General features: G+C 45.9%; 1 protein-coding gene across 9 annotated transcripts in view; it reads left to right on the forward strand.

Annotated features, from left to right (window-relative positions):
- Nucleotides 1-9,703, forward strand: part of PBLD (phenazine biosynthesis like protein domain containing) — a 49,023-nt gene extending 39,320 nt beyond the window's left edge. For 5 of the 9 annotated variants that reach the window (XM_024252971.3, XM_024252970.3, XM_063727036.1 and 2 more), the window contains 6 exon segments: nucleotides 81-190; nucleotides 276-305; nucleotides 3,333-3,421; nucleotides 3,691-3,869; nucleotides 6,957-7,019; nucleotides 8,076-9,703. In XM_024252971.3, the coding sequence (XP_024108739.2) occupies nucleotides 81-190; nucleotides 276-305; nucleotides 3,333-3,421; nucleotides 3,691-3,869; nucleotides 6,957-7,019; nucleotides 8,076-8,188 (584 nt within the window). In that variant the 3' untranslated portion in view covers nucleotides 8,189-9,703. 9 annotated transcript variants of the gene reach the window in all.
- The last annotated feature ends 11,396 nt before the right edge of the window (nucleotides 9,704-21,099 follow it).

The following is a 21,099-nucleotide window of genomic DNA, read 5'->3' on the forward strand; positions in this document are numbered from 1 at the left end:
ACAATGCAAAGGTGTTTGAAATGGACATGCGCATATATGACAAAGTTTATTTCCTATTTCTTGATTCCTATTTTGGCCAGAAAACATGACTAGCATGCTCACGTTTGTCACTCTGAGTGGAGAACTAAGGGCCAGACGAGCAGAGGATGGCATCATCCTGGACTTCCCTCTTTATCCAGCCCACCCCCAGGTCAGCTCTTTGTAATTATTGCCCTAAGGTGTGTACAACCGACAGCTCTGCTGTTTTATAATAATTTTTTTTTCCCCCCATCTAGGACTTCCATGAAGTAGAGGACTTGATAAAGGTTGGTAAAAAGAATCAAACCTGAGCCTAGTTATTTGTTATTGTTTGCACACAAAAATTTGGTATCATTTGATCCACAAAGATAGGCATTCTACCAATATAAATGTTACAGTGTTTCAGGTTTGAATTTTAATATTCAGTCTATTTGGTGAGAAGGTTGACCAGTTTTCTTTGGCTCCTGATTGTCAGTGCTGGCCCCTGTGGTAGGATGGAGGGAAGAGACATGGTTATGTGACAGGCTGAAAGGCACAAAAGAACCAATGGAGGTGGTAAACAAGCGGGAGAATAGGATGTCTTAAGGAAATGTAAGTTTTTGGGAGGAGACCAGCCTTTAAGGAAATTAAGGGATGTTGAATTTCTGTGCTTCTCTAGCTAGAAGGAGAGGAATGGGCCCTGAGCATGGCTGTACAAGTTCAGGTGTGAAAGTTGGGAATTTCTGGCAGAAAGAGGTCATTCCATAAAATCCATACACACAAGGTGGAGGGAAAAAATGGAACCTTCCTGGCAGCTGTCAGTGTCCCCAGTTTCTGTAGTAAAGGATGGGACTGAGGTTGGGGAGGGCTGTGCTTTGATAGAGGAAACCAAGAAAGCATGGGTACCTTGCAGATAAGACAAGATATGGAACATGGGCTCCTCATGGGGTCCGTGTAGGCATGGGGCTTAATAATATTAATGATGATGAAACATTTTGAGAGTCTCTCTGTGTGCAGTGCCACAGGCTGAGCATTTCCCTTGCATTGTCCATTTAATTCTCAATGTTTCTCAGTGAGGTAGGCACTGCAGTTGTCCCACGAAGGTTCTGCAGGGCCAGAGCAGCCCTGGATGACCAGGGGCTTGGTGTGTAGAGAAGAGAGGGCCCAGGTCAGGACCAGGGCAAGGGCTGTCATGAGAAAAATGATTCTGTACCTTAGTCTATTGTGAGTACTAGTTGGGTATTTCTCAGTGAATTTTTAACTACAGCATTTGTAATCTCTAGTATTTGGCTTTATCTATGTTTTCAAAGAATATAAACAAATAAGCATGATGGATCCTGATTTTATACTCAGCCCCACCCATGGCTTGGGTTTTGGAGACAAGCCAAATTTAAAAACAGACTGCTTTAAACATACTGGTAAGAAAGTGGAAAAAAACTTATAATGGTAGACCTTGTTCATGGTAGAAAGAACTCAACTTAGCCTCAGGGTCAGCATTTATTAAATGGGATAACAAAGGGTTGTAAGTATTGCCATTTTGTGTTCTTCTCTAGAAACTGGCAGTAAGATTCCCAGCCAAGAAATTAAACTTTTTTTTTTTTATTTGAGATGGAGTTCGCTCTTGTTGCCCAGCCTGGAGTGCAATGGCGTGATCTCGGCTCACCACAACCTCCACCTCCTGGGTTCTAGCAATTCTCCTGCCTCAGCCTCACGAGTAGCTGAGATTACAGGCATGTGCCACCACACCTGGCTAATTTTGTATTTTTATTGGAGACGGGGTGTCTCCATGTTGGTCAGGCTGGTCTCGAACTCCTGAGCTCAGGTGATCCGCTCGCCTCGGCCTCCCAAAGAGCTGGGATTACAGGCGTGAGCCACCGCGCCCACCCCTAAACTTTTAAATCAATGTACGAACCCATGCAGGTAAGGGCCGGGTTCGAGAGACTAAGGCTCTGGAGAACAGATGGGATCTGGCTGTAGGAGTTCCCATTTCTTGAGGAAGTTACATTGGTCAGCCCATAGTCACAGAGGCAGAAAGCCCAAGTACCACCCAAGGCAGAAGGAATTCTGGATGTGGGAAGTGGAGTATCTTGGCCTCTAACAAGGATTAGAGAACCTGAAGCCACCTAGTGACTACCATACAACTACCATGTAATTACCATCTGCTGGGCCTGGCAGCTGGGGCTGGTGCCAAAGGATGACTTGGTGGTGTGGGAAGGGGTTGTCTCCTCATAATCCCCCTCAGTGCCCCAAGCCACCCTCAAACAAACATACAAACAAATGATGTTCCCGGATTTCAGCAAGATTATGTGCAGTCAGGTAGAGTGAACCAAGGTATCTTGAGAACATGTTATGTTATTGATCTGTCACATACAATCTGAGTGAAAGTAGTATGCTTGCCAAGCAGAGCAGCACAGGACGAGCCCTCTAGTCCCTCCTTCCAATCAAGCTGCTAGCCCTGAGTCCTTGCCATGTGGAACGTTCTAATTGCTGCTGCAGATACTCCACATATACGATTTTATTTAATCCTCACAGCTCTAAGAGGTGGACATGAGGCCCCCCCCCATCTCTAAAGATGATGGACAGTAGGGATTTAGAGCTTTTTCTCTGACCTTCTCAGACCTGGGTCAAGATATGTGTGTGTGTATATGTGTGTGTGTGTGTGTGTGTGTGTGTGTGTGTGAGAGAGAGAGATCTTTGGCCTTTCTAAGTCTCTTTCTCCTTCTCTGCGGGGAGAATACCTACTTGAAGGAGTTGTGCATTGAGGCACATAGTAGGCACTTGTGAGCAATGCCTATTATTTTTTCTTTTTTTGAGACCGAATCTCATTCTGTCTCTCAGGCTGGAGTGCAGTGGTGCGATCTTGGCCAAGTGATTCTTGGCTCACAAGTGATTCTTGGTTCACCAGGTTCAAGTGATTCTCTTGCCTCAGCCTCCCGAGTAGCTGGGATTACAGGAGTGCACCACCATGCCCGACTAATTTTTGTATTTTAGTAGAGATGGGGTTTTGCCGTGCTGGCCAGCCTGGTCTCGAGCTCCTGACCTCAGGTGATCCACCTACCTCAGCCTCCCAAAGTGCTGGGATTACAGGTGTGAGCCACTGCACCTGGCCACAATGCCTGTTTTGAGGCTCACAGAGGCCTCTTTGGTAGCCAGGAGACTGACCATCCTTGGGCAACACCTTTAGCTCTGAAACTGCACTAACACTCTTGGGGACTGGAGACGATGGGCATGCTTGGCTCACAGTGGATGCTTAATGAGAAGTCAATTCCCATTTCAGGGGATCAAGGACTTGGCCCAGGGCATGTCCCTGAGGAGTTTTTGGTCTGTCTCCACAGACTGCCATAGGCAACACACTAGTCCAGGACATCTGTTATTCTCCAGATACCCGAAAGCTCCTCATCCGCCTCAGTGACGTTTACGACAGGTAAGATATTTGGCTGCATCAGCACTTTGGGGAGGGCTGAGTACCCAGATTTATAGCTCTGCCTTAGTCTGGCTGTGCTGTGTCCAGTCAAACCATGATTTACGCAGCCAGAGTGTTTCTTTCCCCAATAGGAAGACATTCCCACTTGTTCTTCCTTCCCCTCCTGTTAAGCTGTTTGAGCAAGCTGCACCCTCGCCTGTTTTACACAGTCTGTGTGGTGAGTGGGCTGTGAAATGGGTTTGTCCTAATCCATCTTGTTTATGAACAAGGTCATTTCTGGAGAACCTGAAAGTGAACACGGAGAATCTGCTGCAAGTTGAAAACACAGGGAAGGTGAAAGGGCTTATTCTTACCCTTAAAGGAGAGCCTGGTGGGCAGACCCAAGCATTTGACTTTTACTCAAGATATTTTGCACCGTGGGTTGGTGTGGCTGAAGACCCAGTGACAGGTACTTTTTACTTGAGCCCAGGGGAGGGTTAAACAATGGAAGAGGAGGATCACAAATAGTTATTTAAGTGCACTTCCTGTGACCTTTCAGGTGGCTTGGGTTTTGAGCTGCCTTATTCCTCTATCTTTCCCCATCCCTGCCATCCCTTCACTGAAGTCTTACATGAAAAACATAAAATAGAGCAGGCAGATAACAGGGTTAAACCTGAGTGTCAGACAGCCTAGGTTTACATTCCTAGCTTCCTAGCTCTTGACCTTGGGCAAGTGACTTGACTTTTAAAAGTCTCAGTTCCCTCCTCTATAAATTGTATATAATACCTCATAGGGCTATAAAAACACAATGCAAGTTAAGGGCTTACTACAGTGCCTGGCACATGGTAAGTGCCCAATAACTACTAGCTATTATATTGTATTATTATGTTTTTTGAGACATAGTTTCACTTCATCACCCAGGCTAGAACGGAGTGGCATGATCCCAGCTCACTGCAACCTCAGCCTCCCAGGTTCAAGCGATTCTCCTGCCTCGGCCTCCCTAGTAGCTGGAACTACAGGCGTCCGCCACTACACCTGGCTAATTTTTGTGTTTTTAGTGGAGATAGGGCTTCACCATGTTGGCCAGGATGGTCCCGAACTCCTGACCTCAAATGATCCCTCCTCAGCCTCCCAAAGTGCTGGGATTACAGGCATGAGCCACTGTGCCTAGCCAACTACTAGCTATTTTAATAATAACAACAAAACTAGCTCCTTGAGCCAATATTTCTAGATTGTCCGCCACCTGGGAGCAGAGGGATGAGTCAAAGATGGGCAGAAATGTCATGACTCCTACTCTCACCATCTTTGGGAACAGTGGGCTGCACTGCAAAGGACGAGAATGCTTGATGTGGGAGGATGGTGGGTGGGATGGTGAAGGGGCTACAGGAGGCTGGGCAGAGCCTTCAAGGCTCCTGTTCTGGTCAGATGGCAGGGCCTGGATGGCTCAGCCACTCTCTGAGGAACAAAACACGTGAATTCAAAACTCAGCAAACAAGCACTTTTAAGACTCAGGAAAATACCCAACAATATCCAAACAGTCCAGCTTCCCCATGGAGGAAAAGTTCCGAGCAGATTTGCACATGCACAGCTGCTTCACAAAGATTTTAATTGGCACAGAGTGCAAGTTTTTTTTTTTTTTTTTTTTCCCCCGTAATGCTTTTCTAGAGTATAAAGGCCTTTGGACTTTGATGACCAACATCTGAGTTTGCTTGGGACTGAAGGGTTTCTCAGGATACAGAACTTTCAGTGCTAAAACCAGAACAGTCTCAGGCAAACCAGGCAAGATGGTTGGTTGCCTTACTTGAACATCCCATAACACTTTTTTTTTTTTTTTTGCCCAGGCTGGAGTGCAATGGCACGTTCTCAGCTCCCTGCAACCTCCATCTCCCGAGTTCAAGAGATTCTTCTGCCTTAGCCTTCCGAGTAGCTGGGATTACAGGCAACTGCCACCATGCCAGGCTAATTTTTTTGTATTTTAAGTAGAGACAGGGTTTTGCCATGTTGGCCAGGCTGGTCTTGAACTCCTAGCCTCAGGTGATCCACCTGCCTCGGCCTCCCAAAGTGCTGGGATTACAGGCATGGAGCCACCATGCCCGCCCCATAACACTTAATAGGTTTTCCGAAACAAGAGGCTTTTAACCTCGCCATCTTTTTCTTCACAAAATATTTTTCTGTCAGTTATTGCTGTATATTTTGTTATTTCATTTTAAAATCCAATATCTGATCTAAATCTAGAGTACAAACGTGAAAAAATGCCTCACTAAAAAAGAAGTTCTTTTGGCACCAAAAGCTCAGGAATGTTAGCTTGGTGGAAAATTTAGCCTTTTGGCCAGGTGCAGTGGCTCATGCCTGTAATCCCACCACTTTGGGAGACCGAGGTGGGAGGGTTGCATGAGGCCAGGAGTTTCAGACCAGCCTAAGCAACATAGGGAGACCCCGTCTCTACAAAAAAATTAAAAAATAATAGTTAAAAGAAAAGAAAATTTAGCCTTTTTTCAGAGTTTCCACCTTTCTTTGCATATGCACTCTGGGAAGAAGGAGATACTTTCCCTGGAAAGATGTAGAAAGACCTATGTAAGGCTGGGCGCGGTGGCTCATGCCTGTAATCCCAGCCCTTTGGGAGGCTGAAATGGGTACATCACTTGAGGTCAGGAGTTCAAGACCAGCCTGGCCAACATAGTAAAACCCTGTCTCCACTAAAAATACAAAAATTAGCTGGGCCTGGTGGCTCATGCCTGTAATCCCAGCTACTCAGGAGGCTGAGGCAGGAGAATCACTTCAACCCGGGAGGCGGAGGTTGTAGTGAGCCGAGATTGTGCCACTGCACTCCAGCCTGGGCGACAGAGTGAGACTCCGCCTCAAAAAAAAAAAAAAAAAAAAAGAATTATGCAAAGACCTTGATTCTCCTACCAAGGGCTAACAATGAGCTGGTAGACAAGACAAGAATTAAAACCTGCAGTCTAATTCAGCCTTAGGAAACTGTAAGGACCAGTCACAGTGGCTCATACCTGTAATCCCAGCACTTTGGGAGGCTGAGGCAGGTGGATCTCTTGAGATCAGGAGTTCAAGACCAGGCTGGGCAACATGGTAAAACCCCATCTCTACAAAAAATACAAAAATTAGCCAGGCATGGTGACATGCACCTGTAGTTCCAGCTACTTGCGGGGGGCTGAGGTAGGAGGATGGCTTGAGAACGGGATGTTAAGACTGCAGTGAGCCATGATTGTGCCACTGCACTCCAGGCTGGACAACAGAGCAAGACTGTGTCTCAAAAAAATAAAAATTAAAATAAAATAAAATAAAAAGAAAAAAGGAAAGAAAAGAAACTGTAAGACACATTTGATACATAATTTGGCAGAGTTTATCCATAAATTCTATGTCTTCCTTTCTGTCTCCTTTCATAATTCTACACCTTGCTGTGGCCTGGCCAACATAATGATTTAGGTGATCTAGAGTTTAGTCAAATTGGATAATTGATTGTGATTGCTTAGAAATTTACCACAAAATCGCCTCTGTTTTCTTTGGGATTGTCTCCTAACTTTTCATTTCTTTTGAGGGTCTGCACACGCTGTTCTCAGCAGCTACTGGTCCCAGCATCTGGGGAAGAAAGAAATGCATGGTAGGACAGCTCTTTACCAATTTCTTTTTTATTTGCCTAATTCGAAGCTCGTGTTCCTTCTCATATGTACTATCCCCTTGAAAATGTAATAAAATGTTAGGGATCACCCTATGTGAAAATGAAAGTTTTTAAAATTCCTTCACCCTTAAAGATCCTCCACCCCAAACATCCTTCACCTCTGCCTCCCCCAACATACAGAGACTGTACAGACACAGAAAAAGTAACTGACCAATAAGTGTTTGTTGAATAAAATAGCTGTATAACTTTGGCCCAGAGAGGTTATTTGTAATGTGATGGGTTGAGACTGTATGATCACCAAGGTTCCTTACTGCTATTGCTAGTCACAGGATTGAATCAAACAAATTACTTTGGAACCAAGTCCCCTAGTGATTAATGTATTGCTTAGAGGCAGAGAAAAATGATGGCAGCCAATGGAGGCTGCACTGCCCTGATCATCCAAGGAGGAGTCTGTGACCCTGATTTAGAGAGAGCAAGGTGGCTATTCATTTTCCTTGGCGAGTCTAATTATTCTCCTAAGTACTGAGCTCCCGGAAGGCTGAGGCTATGCCTCTTTTGTCTGCCTGGAACACGTGGTCGCTTGAATATGTTATGAGTGAATGAACTCCCTCTGTCCTATTCAGAGCTGAGAAGATGGGGGACTTCTCAGCAGGGCTGAGACCATCCTTCTTCATCTTAGAGTTACAGGCCTGCCTCTACTGTTTCAAACATCTTTGCTTACTCCTAGAGAGTGCTGGGGAAGAAGCGATGAGTGGGGTGTGTCTGGGACATTACAGGAATTAGTAAAGGAGATGGCCCAGGAAAAGGCTCAGGAAGGGAGTATGTGGAGCTGTGTGTTTTGCAGATCAAATTGAGTTTGTGGCTGTCTCAGTCTGCAGGAGAATGGGGATGGGAGTGGGCAGTACCATAAACAGACGAAGGAATTTATTCTTGAAACTGATCTGGGAGGACTCGAAGATTTGTAATAAGTCTTTCACTATGCTTTGTTAATTTAAAAGGGTGAAAATACTCTTAATTTGACTTGTTTGTTTTCTTTAGCGTTTCAGTGTTCCCGCCGAGGAGGAGAGCTGGGAATTTCACTTCGTCCAGACGGAAGGGTTGACATTACAGGAAGTGCAGCTGTTGTTTTAGAGGGCACACTGACAGTCTAGAGGTGGTTATGCTGTGATGCTGCTGTCTCTAACCACCAAGTATTTTCTGCATAAAAAGAAATGTAAGGGGCTGCCTTTAGCAAATGTGCATAGTAGTCTACTTAATCCTCATGTTAAAAATTGAAAAATGGGCCAGGTGCAGTGGCTCATGCCTGTAATCCTAGCACTTTGAGAGGCCAAGGTGGGCGGATCACCTGAGGTCAGGGGTTCGATACCAGCCTGGCCAACATGGTGAAACCTCATCTCTACTAAAATTACAAAAATTAGCTGGGTGTGGTGCCACATGCCTGTAATCCCAGCTACTTGGGAGGCTGAGGCAGGGAGAATCCCTTGAACCCAGGAGGCAGAAGTTGGAGTGAGCCGAGATCACACCACTGTACTCCAGCCTGGGCGACAGAGTGAGACTCCGTACACACACACACACACACACACAAAATTGAAAAGTGAAGACATTTTAATGGAGATTTAATAATGCTTCCAGACTAATGCACTAATGGAGTTTTGGCTCCACTCATGAGTGTATTTGAAATCTAAGTAACCAGCTACAAAGAATAATGTCACTTCATTTGATTATGACTACCAATCAAGAGAAGGAGGAATACATTTCTGAGGAGTGAAACTAAACCATCTGAGCTTAAATGAGTACCTGATTTTGCAGCCATTAAAATGAGTCAATAACTATGTAGAAATATAGAAAAATATTTTATAATATGATACTAAGAAAGAGGACAGTAGGCCATAAAATGTTAGCAGTGTGATGCTGTGTCTATATAAATAAGCATGGGCCATTAAAAATAGCAAACTGAAAACAGTTCATGTGTGGGGGGCAAGATTAGAAGTCATTTTAATGTATCTAAGAAGTGATTTCCTTTATTGTTGTACTCAGGTACAAAGACTAAAAATCAGGACGAATCCAGAAAATTAAAACAAAAGAGTATGTATTAGCCTACTTCCTGTCGTCGTGAAATTAAACACTCAAAGTAATGTAATCTCAGCAGGGCGTGGCGGCTCATGCCTGTAATCCCAGCACTTTTGGCAGGACGAGGCAGGAGGATCGCTTGAGCCTAGGCGTTCGAGACCAGCCTGGGCAACACAGCGAGAACCTGTCTCTGTTAAAAAAAAAAAAAAGGAATGTAATTTCAATCTTTTTCTTGATATATGGCTTGAGAATGATAATGTAAAAGGAATTCTTCTCTTACTTCAATAAAATGCATTTTAACATAACTTTAAATTCAGTTAAATGTACAATATTGAATACCTATAGTTGACTTTGGGATGGAGACTTTTTCAAGTCATTAAGAGTGTTTAAGGTGATCTCATTGATGGTAGTTCTCAGCCATCTCAAAAACTGCAAGCTAATCAGTCAGACATTCTTTAATGACCCCAATTTTTTCACTTTAATTGCTACCATGTTTTCTATTTTTACTGATTTTTGCTAAAGCATGTAAGAGTGAATTTATTATAGCAGTAATCTTGTGTTTCTCCTGATGTGCAATAAATCAATAATTCACCAGCTTTAATGCCTTAACTTAATGAGTAACCAGTGCCCCACCGCCTCCCCCCGGACCTCACAACTGATCTCAACACACCCACGGGTCATGATACCAAGGGCGAGAATCACCAGAGGGTTTTCCCCCAATTTTGGATTTTCCTAACCTGAGACTGAATTATATGAATAAGTTTATATAAATGCACAGTTGAGAGGGCCCGAATTTTATCAGATCTGAATCTGATCTTTCAAATGTGTGCTAAATTGTTTTTTTTTTTTTTTTTTTTTTTTTTTTTGAGACAGAGTCTTGCTCTGTCACTCAGGCTGGTGCCATCTTGGCTCACTGCAGCCTCCGCCTTCCAGGTTCAAATGATTCTCATGACACAGCCTCCAAAGTAGCTGGGATTACAGGTGCCCACCACCATGCCTGGCTAATTTTTGTATTTTTAGTAGAGATGGGATTTCACCATGTTGGCCAGGCTGGTCTCAAACTCCTGGCCTCAAGTGATCCACCCGCCGTGGCCTCCCAAAGTGCTGGGAGTATAGGCGTGAGCCACTGTGCCTGGTGGTGCTATATTCTTAATAGATATTTTTGGGAAAGAAGTCTCTGACATAACTCTGGATTCCTTTTCACATGAAAGTTGTTATTTGTAGCACCGGACTTGACTTTTCATCCTATATATATATATATATATTTTTTGAGACGGAGTCTCACTCTGTCGCCCAGGCTGGAGTGCAGTGGCACAATCTCGGCTCACTGCAAGCTCCGCCTCCCGGGTTCACGCCATTCTCCTGCCTCAGCCTCCCAAGTAGCTGGGACTACAGGTGCCCGCCACCACGCCCGGCTAATTTTTTGTATTTTTAGTAGAGACGGGGTTTCACCGTGCTAGCCAGGATGGTCTCGATCTCCTGACCTCGTGATCCGCCCGCCTTGGCCTCCCAAAGTTCTGGGATTACAGGCGTGAGCCACCGCACCTGGCCTCATCCTATATTTTCTTTTTTTTTTTTTAAACTTTATTTATAAAAGGTGGCAGGCTAGTTTGTCCTGTGGGCTGTGGTTTGCCACCCCTGCTAAAGCTTTTTTTCTTTTCTTTCTTTCTTTTTTTTTTTTTTTACCCAAATGTGTTTTTAATTATAACATTAACAAAGATAAAGCAAAATCAGGGAAGTACAAAATAATTACATGCGAGTCTAACAAAATAAACATAATTTGTTCTTAGATTCTATGTACTTCCTCTAAACCTGCTGTTTTTCCAAATATTGGACCTTTTCCTCTTTACTAGTTTTCTTTTTTTTTTTTTTAATTAAGTATTTATTGATCATTCTTGGGTGTTTCTCGGAGAGGGGGATGTGGCAGGGTCATAGGATGATAGTGGAGAGAAGGTCAGGAGATAAACACATGAACAAAGGTCTCTGGTTTTCCTAGGCAGAGGTCCCTGCGGCCTTCTGCAGTGTTTGTGTCCCTGGGTACTTGAGATTAGGGAGTGGTGATGACTCTTAAAGAGCGTGCTGCCTTCAAGCATCTGTTTAACAAAGCACATCTTACACCGCCCTTAGTCCATTTAACCCTGAGTTGACACAGCACATGTTTCAGAGAGCACGGGGCTGGGGGAAAGGCCATAGATCAACAGCATCCCAAGGCAGAAGAATTTCTCCTAGTCAGAACAAAATGGAGTCTCCTATGCCCACCTCTTTCTACACAGACACAGCAACAATCTGATCTCTCCTTTCTTTTTCCCACACTTCCCCCCCTTCTTTTCAACAAAACTGCCATCATCCTCATGGCCTGCTCCTGATGGTCGCTGTCTCTTCGGAGCTGTTGGGTACACCTCCCAGACAGGGCGGCCAGGCAGAGGCGCTCCTCACCTCCCAGACGGGGCAGCCGGGCAGAGGCGCTCCTCGCCTCCCAGACGGGGCGCCCGGGCAGAGGCGCTCCTCACCTCCCAGACGGGGCGCCCGGGCAGAGGCGCTCCTCACCTCCCAGACGGGGCGCCCGGGCAGAGGCGCTCCTCACCTCCCAGACCTGGCGCCCGGGCAGAGGCGCTCCTCACCTCCCAGACGGGGCGGCCGGGCAGAGGCGCTCCTCACCTCCCAGACGGGGCGGCCGGGCAGAGGCGCTCCTCACCTCCCAGACGGGGCGCCCGGGCAGAGGCGCTCCTCACCTCCCAGACGGGGCGGCCGGGCAGAGGCGCTCCTCACCTCCCAGACGGGGCGCCCGGGCAGAGGCGCTCCTCACCTCCCAGACGGGGCGGCCGGGCAGAGGCGCCCCTCACTTCTCCCAGATGGGGTGGCGGCCGGGCAGAGGCGCTCCTCACATCCCAGACGGGGCGGCCGGGCAGAGGCGCTCCTCACTTCCTTCCAGACGGGGTGGCCGGACAGAGACGCTCCTCACTTCCCAGACGGGGCGGCCGGGCAGAGGCGCTCCTCACTTCCCAGACGATGGGCAGCCGGGTAGAGGCGCTCCTTACTTCCTCCCAGACGGGGTGGCCGGGCAGAGGCGCTCCTCACCTCCCAGACAGGGCGCCGGGCAGAGGCGCTCCTCACCTCCCAGACGGGGCGGCCGGGCAGAGACGCTCCTCACCTCCCAGACGGGGCGCCGGGCAGAGGCGCTCCTCACCTCCCAGACGGGGCGGCCGGGCAGAGGCGCTCCTCACCTCCCAGACGGGGCGCCCGGGCAGAGGCGCTCCTCACCTCCCAGACGGGGCGGCCGGGCAGAGGCGCTCCTCACCCCCCAGACGGGGCGGCCGGGCAGAGGCGCTCCTCACCCCCCAGACGGGGCGGCCGGGCAGAGGCGCTCCTCACCCCCCAGACGGGGCGGCCGGGCAGAGGCGCTCCTCACTCCCCAGACGGGGCGGCCGGGCAGAGGCGCTCCTCACTTCCCAGACGGGGCAGCCGGGCAGAGGCGCTCCTCGCTTCCCAGATGGGGTGGCAGCCGGGCAGAGGCGCTCCTCACTTCCTCCCAGACGGAGTGGCGGCCAGGCAGCTCATCCTATATTTTCAAACCACATATTCACTTGTGTGATTTTTGTTTGAAATTGTCCAATAGATAGTTAAGTCCGAATAGTCAGAATACTGATTATGTTTTTTTTTTTTCCATACATAGGCTGTTTATGTAAGAACACTGATTATGTTTACTGTGTTTCCTCAGCCTGCTGAAAATGGACTCAGGGGCTGCAGTGCACATGTGTGTGGGAAGTAGCCACCAGGGAAGCAGGGACCGGGACAGGACAAGCACACCTGAATAGATAAAGTTATAAAGATAAACATTATCTTTATATAAATATGCCTACATTTATATAAAAATAAACATATTTAAACACTAAGGCCAGGCACGGTGGCTCATGCCTGTAATCCTAGCATTTTGGGAGGCCAAGGTGGGTGGATCACTTGAGGTCAGGAGTTCGAGACCAGCCTGGCTAACATGGTGAAACCCCGTCTCTATTAAAAATACAAAAATTAGCTGGGTGCGGTGGCAGGTGCCTGTAATCCCAGCTACTCAGGAGGCTGAGGCAGGAGAATCACTTGAACCCAGGAGGCAGAAGTTTCAGTGAGCCGAGATCGCACCCTGCACTCCAGCCTGGGAGACAGAACGAGACTGTCTAAAAATAAATAAATAAACAGTAAAATCACATTTGGTCTTGACTTGTGCATGTGTAGTCAAATTCTACTAAATTAAATACAGTATGATGGGATTTTAATTCACCAAGTGGGGAAGCTTGTCATGTCTTGATGACATCTACAATTTAAGTCAATTTTGCCATTTTGCTGACTCTTCTTATTTTGGCTTCTTAGTCACTATGCAGCTTTTTAATGTTTGTTTATTTCTTTGTTTTTAAGAGAAAAGGTCTTGCTCTTTTGCCCTTGCTTGTTGCCCAGGCTGGAGTGCAGTGGGGTGATCATAGCTCATCGCAGCCTCAAACTCCTGGGCTCAAGTGATCCTCCCACCCCAGCCTCCTGAGTAGCTAGGACTACAGGCATGTGCCTCCATGCCCAGCTAATTTTTGAATTTTTTGTAGAGACAGGGTCCTGTTATGTTGCCCAGTCTGGTCTTGAACTCTTGGCTTCAAGTGATCCTCCTGCCTTGGCCTCCCAAATCATTGGCATTACAGGCATGAGCCACTGTGCGTGGCCAGCTTTTTATGTTTTTATACAAATATAAAAAGTGACATCTCTGGGTAGCAAGAGCAAAGAGCCTCTAGGATATATGCTGTACAGTGAGTTATCTGCTGAAATGAGCAGGGCAGGTTTGAGAGCCCTACTTCCAGATAGGTTTGTTCCTGCCTCTTCCACCTCTGCCCACCTCTTGCCTACCTGATCTTAACTGAGAATGGCCAGAGGTGAATGCAGAGGGACCTGTGTTTCTGCTTGTATTAGTCCATTTTCACGCTGCTGATAAAGACATACCTGAGACTAGGTAATTTATAAAGAAAAAGAGTTTAGTGGACTCACAGTTTCACATGGCTGGGGAGGCCTCATGATCATGGCGAAGGTGAAAGGCATGTCTTACGTGGTGGCAGACAAGACAGAATGAGAGCCAAGCAAAAGGGGGAAACCCCTTATAAAACCAGCAGATCTTGTGAGACTTATTCAATACCACAAGAACAGTATGGGGGAAACTGCCCTCATCGTTCAATTATTTCCCACCACCAGGTTCCTCCTATGACATGTGGGAATTATGGGAGCTACAATTCAAGATGAGATTTGGGTGGGGACACAGACAAACCATATCATTCCCTTCTTGGTCCCTCCCAAATCTCATGTTCTCAATCATGCCTTCCCAACAGTCTCCCAAAGTCTTAACTCATTTCAGCATTAACTCAAAAGTCCACAGTCCAAAGTCTCATCTGAGACAAGTCAAGTCCCTTCCACCTATGAGCCTGTAAAATCAAAAGCAAGTTAGTTACTTCCTACATACAATGGGGGTGCAGGCATTGGGTAAATACAACTGTTCCAAATGGGAGAAATTGGCCCAAACAAAGTGGTTACATACAGGCCCCAGGCAAATCTGAAATCCACTGGGGCAGTCAAATCTTAAAGCTCCAAAATGATCTCTTTTGACTCCATGTCTCAATCCAGGCCATGCTGATGCAACAGATGGGCTTCCATAGCCTTGGGCAGCTCTACCCCTGTGGCTTTGCAAGATATAGCCCCCCTCATGGCTGCTTTCACAGGCTGATGTTGAGTGTCTGTGGATTTTCCAGGTGCATGGTGCAAGCTGTTGCTTGATCTACCATTATGGGGTCTGGAGGACAGTGGCCCTCCTCTCATAGCTCCACTAGGGAGTGCCCCAGTGGGGACTCTGTGTGGGGGCTTGCACCCCACATTTCCCTTCTGCACTGCCTTAGCAGAGGTTCTCCATGAGGGCTACATCCCTGCAGCACACTTCTGCCTGGACAACCAGGCATTTCCATACATCCTCTGAAATCTAGGCAGAGGTTCCCAAACCTCAGTTCTTGACTTCTGTGCTCCTGCAGGCTCAACACCATGTGGAAGCTGCCAAGGCTTAGGGCTTGCACACTCTGAAGCAATGGCCTGAGTTATACTTTGGCCCCTTTTAGCCATGGCTAGAGCAGCTGGGATGCAGGGCACCAAGTCCCTAGGCTGCACACAGCAGGAGGGTCCTGGACCTGGCCCACAAAACCATTTTTTTTTTCTAGGCCTTTGGGCTTATAGTGGGAGGGGCTGCCACAAAGATCTCTGGCATGACGTGGAGGCATTTTTCCCATTGTGTTGGTGATAAACATTTGTCTACTTGTTATTTATGCACATTTCTGCAGCTGGCTTGAATTTCTCCTCAGAAAATGGGTTTTTCTTTTCTATCGCATCCTTAGACTGCAAATTTTTTGAACTTTTATGCTTTGTTTCCCTTTTAAAACTGAATGCTTTTAACAGCACCCAAGTCACATCTTGAATGCTTTGCTGCTTAGAAATTTTTTTGGCCAGATACTCTAAATCAACTCCTTCAAGTTAAAAGTTCCATAGATCTCTAGGGCAGGGGCAAAATGCTGCCAGTCTCTTTGATAAAATATAGCAAGAGTCACCTTTACTCCAGTTCCCAACAAGTTCCTCATCCCCATCTGAGACCACCTCAGCCTGGATTTCATTGTCCATATCATTATCAGCATTTTGGTCAAAGCTGTTCAACAAGTCTCTAGGAAGTTCCAAACTTTCCACATTTTCCTATCTTCTTGTGAGCCCTCCAAACTGTTCCAACCTCTGCCTGTTACCCAGTTTCAAAGTTGCTTCCACATTATTGGGTATCTACAGCAGTGCCCCACTCCCAGTACCAATTTACTGTATTAGTCCATTTTCATGCTGCTGTTAAAGGCGTACCTGAGACTGGATAATTTATAAAGAAAAAGAGGTTTAATGGACTCACAGTTCCACATGGCTGGGGAGGCCTCACAATTATGGCAGAAGGTGAAAGGCATGTCTTACATGGTGGCAGGAAAGAATGAATGAGAGCCAAGCAAAAGGAGAAACCCCTTATAAAACCAGCAGATCTCATGAGACTTATTCACTATCATGAGAACAGTATGGGGGAAACTGCCCCCATGATTCAATTATCTCCCACCAGGTCCCTCACACAAGTTGTGGGAATTATGGGAGCTACAATTCAAGATGAGATTTGGGTGGGGACACAGCCAAACCATATCACTGCTTTCAAGTTTAATGTTGCTATTGGTTGAAAATAGTGCTCCCAGTAAAGTTGGCATCCAATCTCTGGTGTATTGAATTAGACTAGGTTATGCTAAAGTACAAAATATCTACAAAATCATAGTGGCTTAAAATAACAAACATTTTATTTGACCTCAGTGTCTAGTACAGGCCAGGAGGGGTACTGTTTCTTGTGATCATGCAGTGGCTCAGGCTGATTTTTCATTCTGCCATCTCAACATGTGGTCTCTGTAGTTGTGGCAGCAGGAGGAAAGATTGTATGGAGACCTTCCTGTGCTTTGGCTCAGAAGTGATAGGTGTCAATTCTGTTCACAGTCTTTGGCCAGAACTGGTCACATATCTCCATCTAACAGCCAAAGAGCTGAGAAATGTGAGAGCTCATGGATATATTCTGTGTACAGTAAATATAATTGCTATGCCTGGGGAAGGTTTTCAGGCCACTCAGATGGTTCCCTCTAGGATGACATTACATGGGTAAACTTATCACAGCCCAGGGGATTAGGGGTACAGTCTCAAAAGCCTATTATGTAAGTGCACCAAGAGTAAATCTATCTTTCAGGGGCAGACTCACATTAACCTAGCACATAGAGACTGAAATATAAAGCCAGAACACCAATTTGTTATTTTACAATGAGAAATGTAACCACAGAATAGATTAGATCAGAGCATTTTCTCCTTATTTGCATATCTGTTTGGGTAACCAAATTGTAATCAGAAAGCTCTTTGGTGACCAGGGAGCCAAAACAAGGAGAGTCAGCAAAATGGACTTAAATGGCAGATGTCATCAAGACATGATAGGCTTCCCCACTTTGACAACACAATAGAATCCCATCGTATTGCACTTACTTTAGTCAAATTTGACTACATCTGCTCAGGTCAAGGCCACATGTGATTTTAGTGTTGATTGATTGATTGATTGATTGATTGATTGAGATAGGGTCTTTCTCTGTCACCCAGGCTGAAGTGCAGTGGCGTGATCATAGCTCATTGCAGCCTTGACTTCTCAAGCTCAAGCCGTCCTCCCACCCCAGCCTCCTGAGTAGTTGGGACCACAGGCACGTGCCACCACTTCTGGCTAATTTTTTGATTTTTTATAGAGATGAGGTCTCACTATGTTGCCCAGGCTGGTCTCAAACTCCTGGGCACAAGTGACCTTCCTGCCTTGGCCTCCCAAAATGCTGAGATTATAGGTGTAAGCCACCACACTTGGCCTAAATATATTAATTTTTGGTACAACGATGGTCCCTAGTTCAAGCAAACATCTTTGTCAAACACTCAACAAAACAGTGATTTGTTCTAGCACTGTAGAAAAAAACTGGTAGTGCTATGCTTGTGAACTGGTGTATCTGTCTACTATGCTTTACAGGTTATTCATGGGATTTTCTTTCTTTCTTTTTTTTGTTTTTGAGACAAAGTCTCGCTCTGTCACCCAGGCTGGAGTGCAATGTCGTGATATTGGCTCACTGCAACCTCTCCCTCATGGTTTCAAGTGATTCTCTTGCCTCAGCCCCCTGAGTTGCTGGGACTACAGGCGCCTGCCACCATGCCTGGCTGATTTTTGTATTTTTAGTAGAAACAGAGTTTCACCATATTGGCCAGCCTGGTGTCGAACTCCTAACCTCAAAAGATCTGCCTGCCTTGGCCTCCCAAAGTGTTGGGATTATAGGTGTGAGCCAGCACACCCGGCCTATTTGTGGAATTTTCAAGGATAATCTTGGAAAACTTAATTTTTGCCTTATGCACTATGGTAGCCTGCCTCCAGAATGGTTTCCAATGATCCCCATCTTCTGCTATCAGGCCCTTAGGCAGTCCCCTCCCACATTGCACCAGGATTGGTCTGTGAGACCAGCGGAATATCCAGAGGTAATGCAGTTAGGTTATAAAAGGCTGCATCTTCTGTTTTGGTCAGTTTCTGTCCGTCTACCTCCCTGTCTTGAATCCCTTGCCCTGTGGGAAGCCAGCTGCCTCATCATGAGCAGCCTTAAGAAGAAGCCCACGTAGCAATGAACTGAGGCCTTTGACAAACAGCCACATAAATGAGCTTGGAAGTGGACCTTCCCGCTCCGGTCATCCTCAGATGATGCCATCCTGCTGACACCTTGACAGCAGCCTTGTGAGAAACCCTGAACCAGAGATATCCAGCTATGCTGCTCCAGATTGTTAACCCACAGAGACTGAGATAATAAACGTTTGTAGTTTTAAGTAGCTAAATTTGATGTAACTTGTTTTGCAGCAAAAGAAAATGAATGCACATGGTGTCTTTATCTTTTATTTTTATTTACTTTTTTGAGACAGAATTTCACTCTTGTTGCCCAGGCTGGAGTGCAATGGCACAGTCTTGGCTCACCGCAACCTCTGCCTCCTGGGTTCAAGTAATTCTCTTGCCTCAGCCTCCCAAGTAGCTGGGATTACAAGCATGTACCACCACGTCTGGCTAATTTTGTATTTTTTAGTAGAGACGGGGTTTCCCCATGTTAGTCAGGCTGGTCTTGAACTCCTGACCTCAAGTGATCCACCTGCCTCGGCCTCCCAAAGTCCTGGGATTACAGGTGTGAGCCACCATGCCCAGCCTTTTATGTTCTTTTTTAGAGATAGTCTTGCTCTGTCTTTATCTTTTTAATTTTATTATGAAAATTTCAAACATATTCAAAAGTAGAGAATAGTGTGATGAGCCCCCATGAACCTATCCCTCAGGTTCAGAAGTTTTAGTGCATGGCCAATCATCTATACCCCACTTCAGAGCCCACTTCTTTTCTCCCTTGGATTATTTTGAAGAAATCATACACTCTCATCAGCAAATATTTAAGTATTTATCTTTTAAATATAAGTACTCTTAAAAAAAAGTAACCTTAACACTAATATCACTTCTGTGATAGACAGACCATTAAGGTGGTCTGGTGTTCAAGCCCTTATGTGATCACCTCCCCTTGAGAGTGACTTGCTTATAACCAATAAGAACAACAAAGATGGTGGAATGTATGTGATTACATATATGTATTGCATGGTTATGTTATACAAGATTGTAGCATGGTCTTGTTGGAGACTCCCTCTGCCTTGCTGGCTATGAGGATGCAAGGTACCATGTTGGGGAATATAAACCAAAAACTATCTGAGACAGGTCTCAATCCATTTAGAAAACGTATTTTGCCAAAGTTAAGGACATGCCTGTGACAGCCTCAGGATGTCCTGATGACATGTGCCAAGGTGGTCCGGCTACAGCTTGGTTTCGTACATTTTAGAGAAGACATAAGGCATCAATCAATCAATACATGTAAGATGTCCATTGATTCGGTCTGGAAAGGTGAGACAACTGGGAACAGGAGCTTCCAGGTCATAGGTGGATTCAAAGATGTTCTGATTGGCAATTGATTGAAAGGGTTATTATCAATAGAAAGGAATGTCTGGGTTACGATAAAGGGTTGTGGAGATGAAGGTTTTTTTTTTTTTTTAATTTTAAGTTTCGGGATACACATGCAGAATGTACAGGTTTGTTACATAGGTATACATGGGCCATGGTGGTTTGCTGCACCTATCAACAATCTAGGTTTTAAGCCTTGCATGCATTAGGTATTTGTCCTAATGCTCTCCCTCTCCTTGCCAAGGTTTTATCATGCAGTTGAAGCCTCCAGGAGCAGGCTTGAGAGAGAAAGATCATAAATGTTTCTTTTCAGACTTAAAGAGTCTGTTCTATCAGTAATTCCAAAAGGGAGGAGGGTATAACGAGGCATGTCCCCTTCCCATCATGGCCTGAGCTAGTTTTTCAGGTTAAGTTTGGAATGCCCTTGCCAAGAAGAGGCGTCCATTCAGACGGCTGAGGGGCTTAGAATTTTATTTTTGGTTTACAGCAACCCAAAAGGAACTCAGGGTGGTCTCTAAAAGCTGAAGGCAGCCTGTAGCCAATAGCCGGGAGGAAAATGAAGCTCTCACTCCTATGAAAGCAAGGACCTGAATTTTGCCAACAACCTGAGTAAATTTGGAAGCAGATCTTTCCCCAGTTGAGCATTCTTATGAGACCGAGACCCTAACCCTCACTAACACCTTGATTGCAGCTTTGAAGAGAACTCAGTTGTGCCTGGACTTCTGATCCACAGAAACTGTGAAATAATAGATGTGTGTTGTTTTCAGCTACTAAGTTTATGGTAATATTGGTGCAGCAATAGAAAACTACTATCCAAAACATTAGCAACAATTACTTAATATTATTGACTATCCAGTTAATGTTCCCATTCCTCAATTGCCTTATGTATTTTTTTCCACAGTTTTATTTTGTTTTTTTGAGACAGAGTCTGACTCTGTCACCCAGGCTGGAGTGCAGTGGCACAATCTCGCCTCACTGCAACCTCCACCTCCCAGGTTCAAGTGATTCTCTTGCTTCAGCCTCCCAAGTAACTGGGACTACAGGCATGCGCCATCATGCCTGGATAATTTTTGTATTTTTTGTTTTTTTTTGTTTTTTGTGTTTTTTGAGACGGAGTCTCACTCTGTCACTAGGCTGAAGTACAGTAGCCCGATCTCAGCTCACTGCAACCTCTGCTTCCTGAGTTCAAGTGATTCTCCTGCCTCAGCCTCCCAAGTAGCTGGGACTACAGGTGTGCGCCACCACACCTGGCTAATTTTTGTATTTTTAGTAGAGATGGGGTCTCACCATGTTGGCCAGGCTGGTCTCAAACTCCTGACCTCAAGTGATCTGCCTGCCTTGGCCTCCCAAAGTGCTGAGATTACAGACATGAGCCACCACGCCCGG

The sequence above is a fragment of the Pongo abelii genome, chromosome 8 (assembly GCF_028885655.2).
Source record: "Pongo abelii isolate AG06213 chromosome 8, NHGRI_mPonAbe1-v2.0_pri, whole genome shotgun sequence".
Taxonomy (NCBI): domain Eukaryota; kingdom Metazoa; phylum Chordata; class Mammalia; order Primates; family Hominidae; genus Pongo; species Pongo abelii.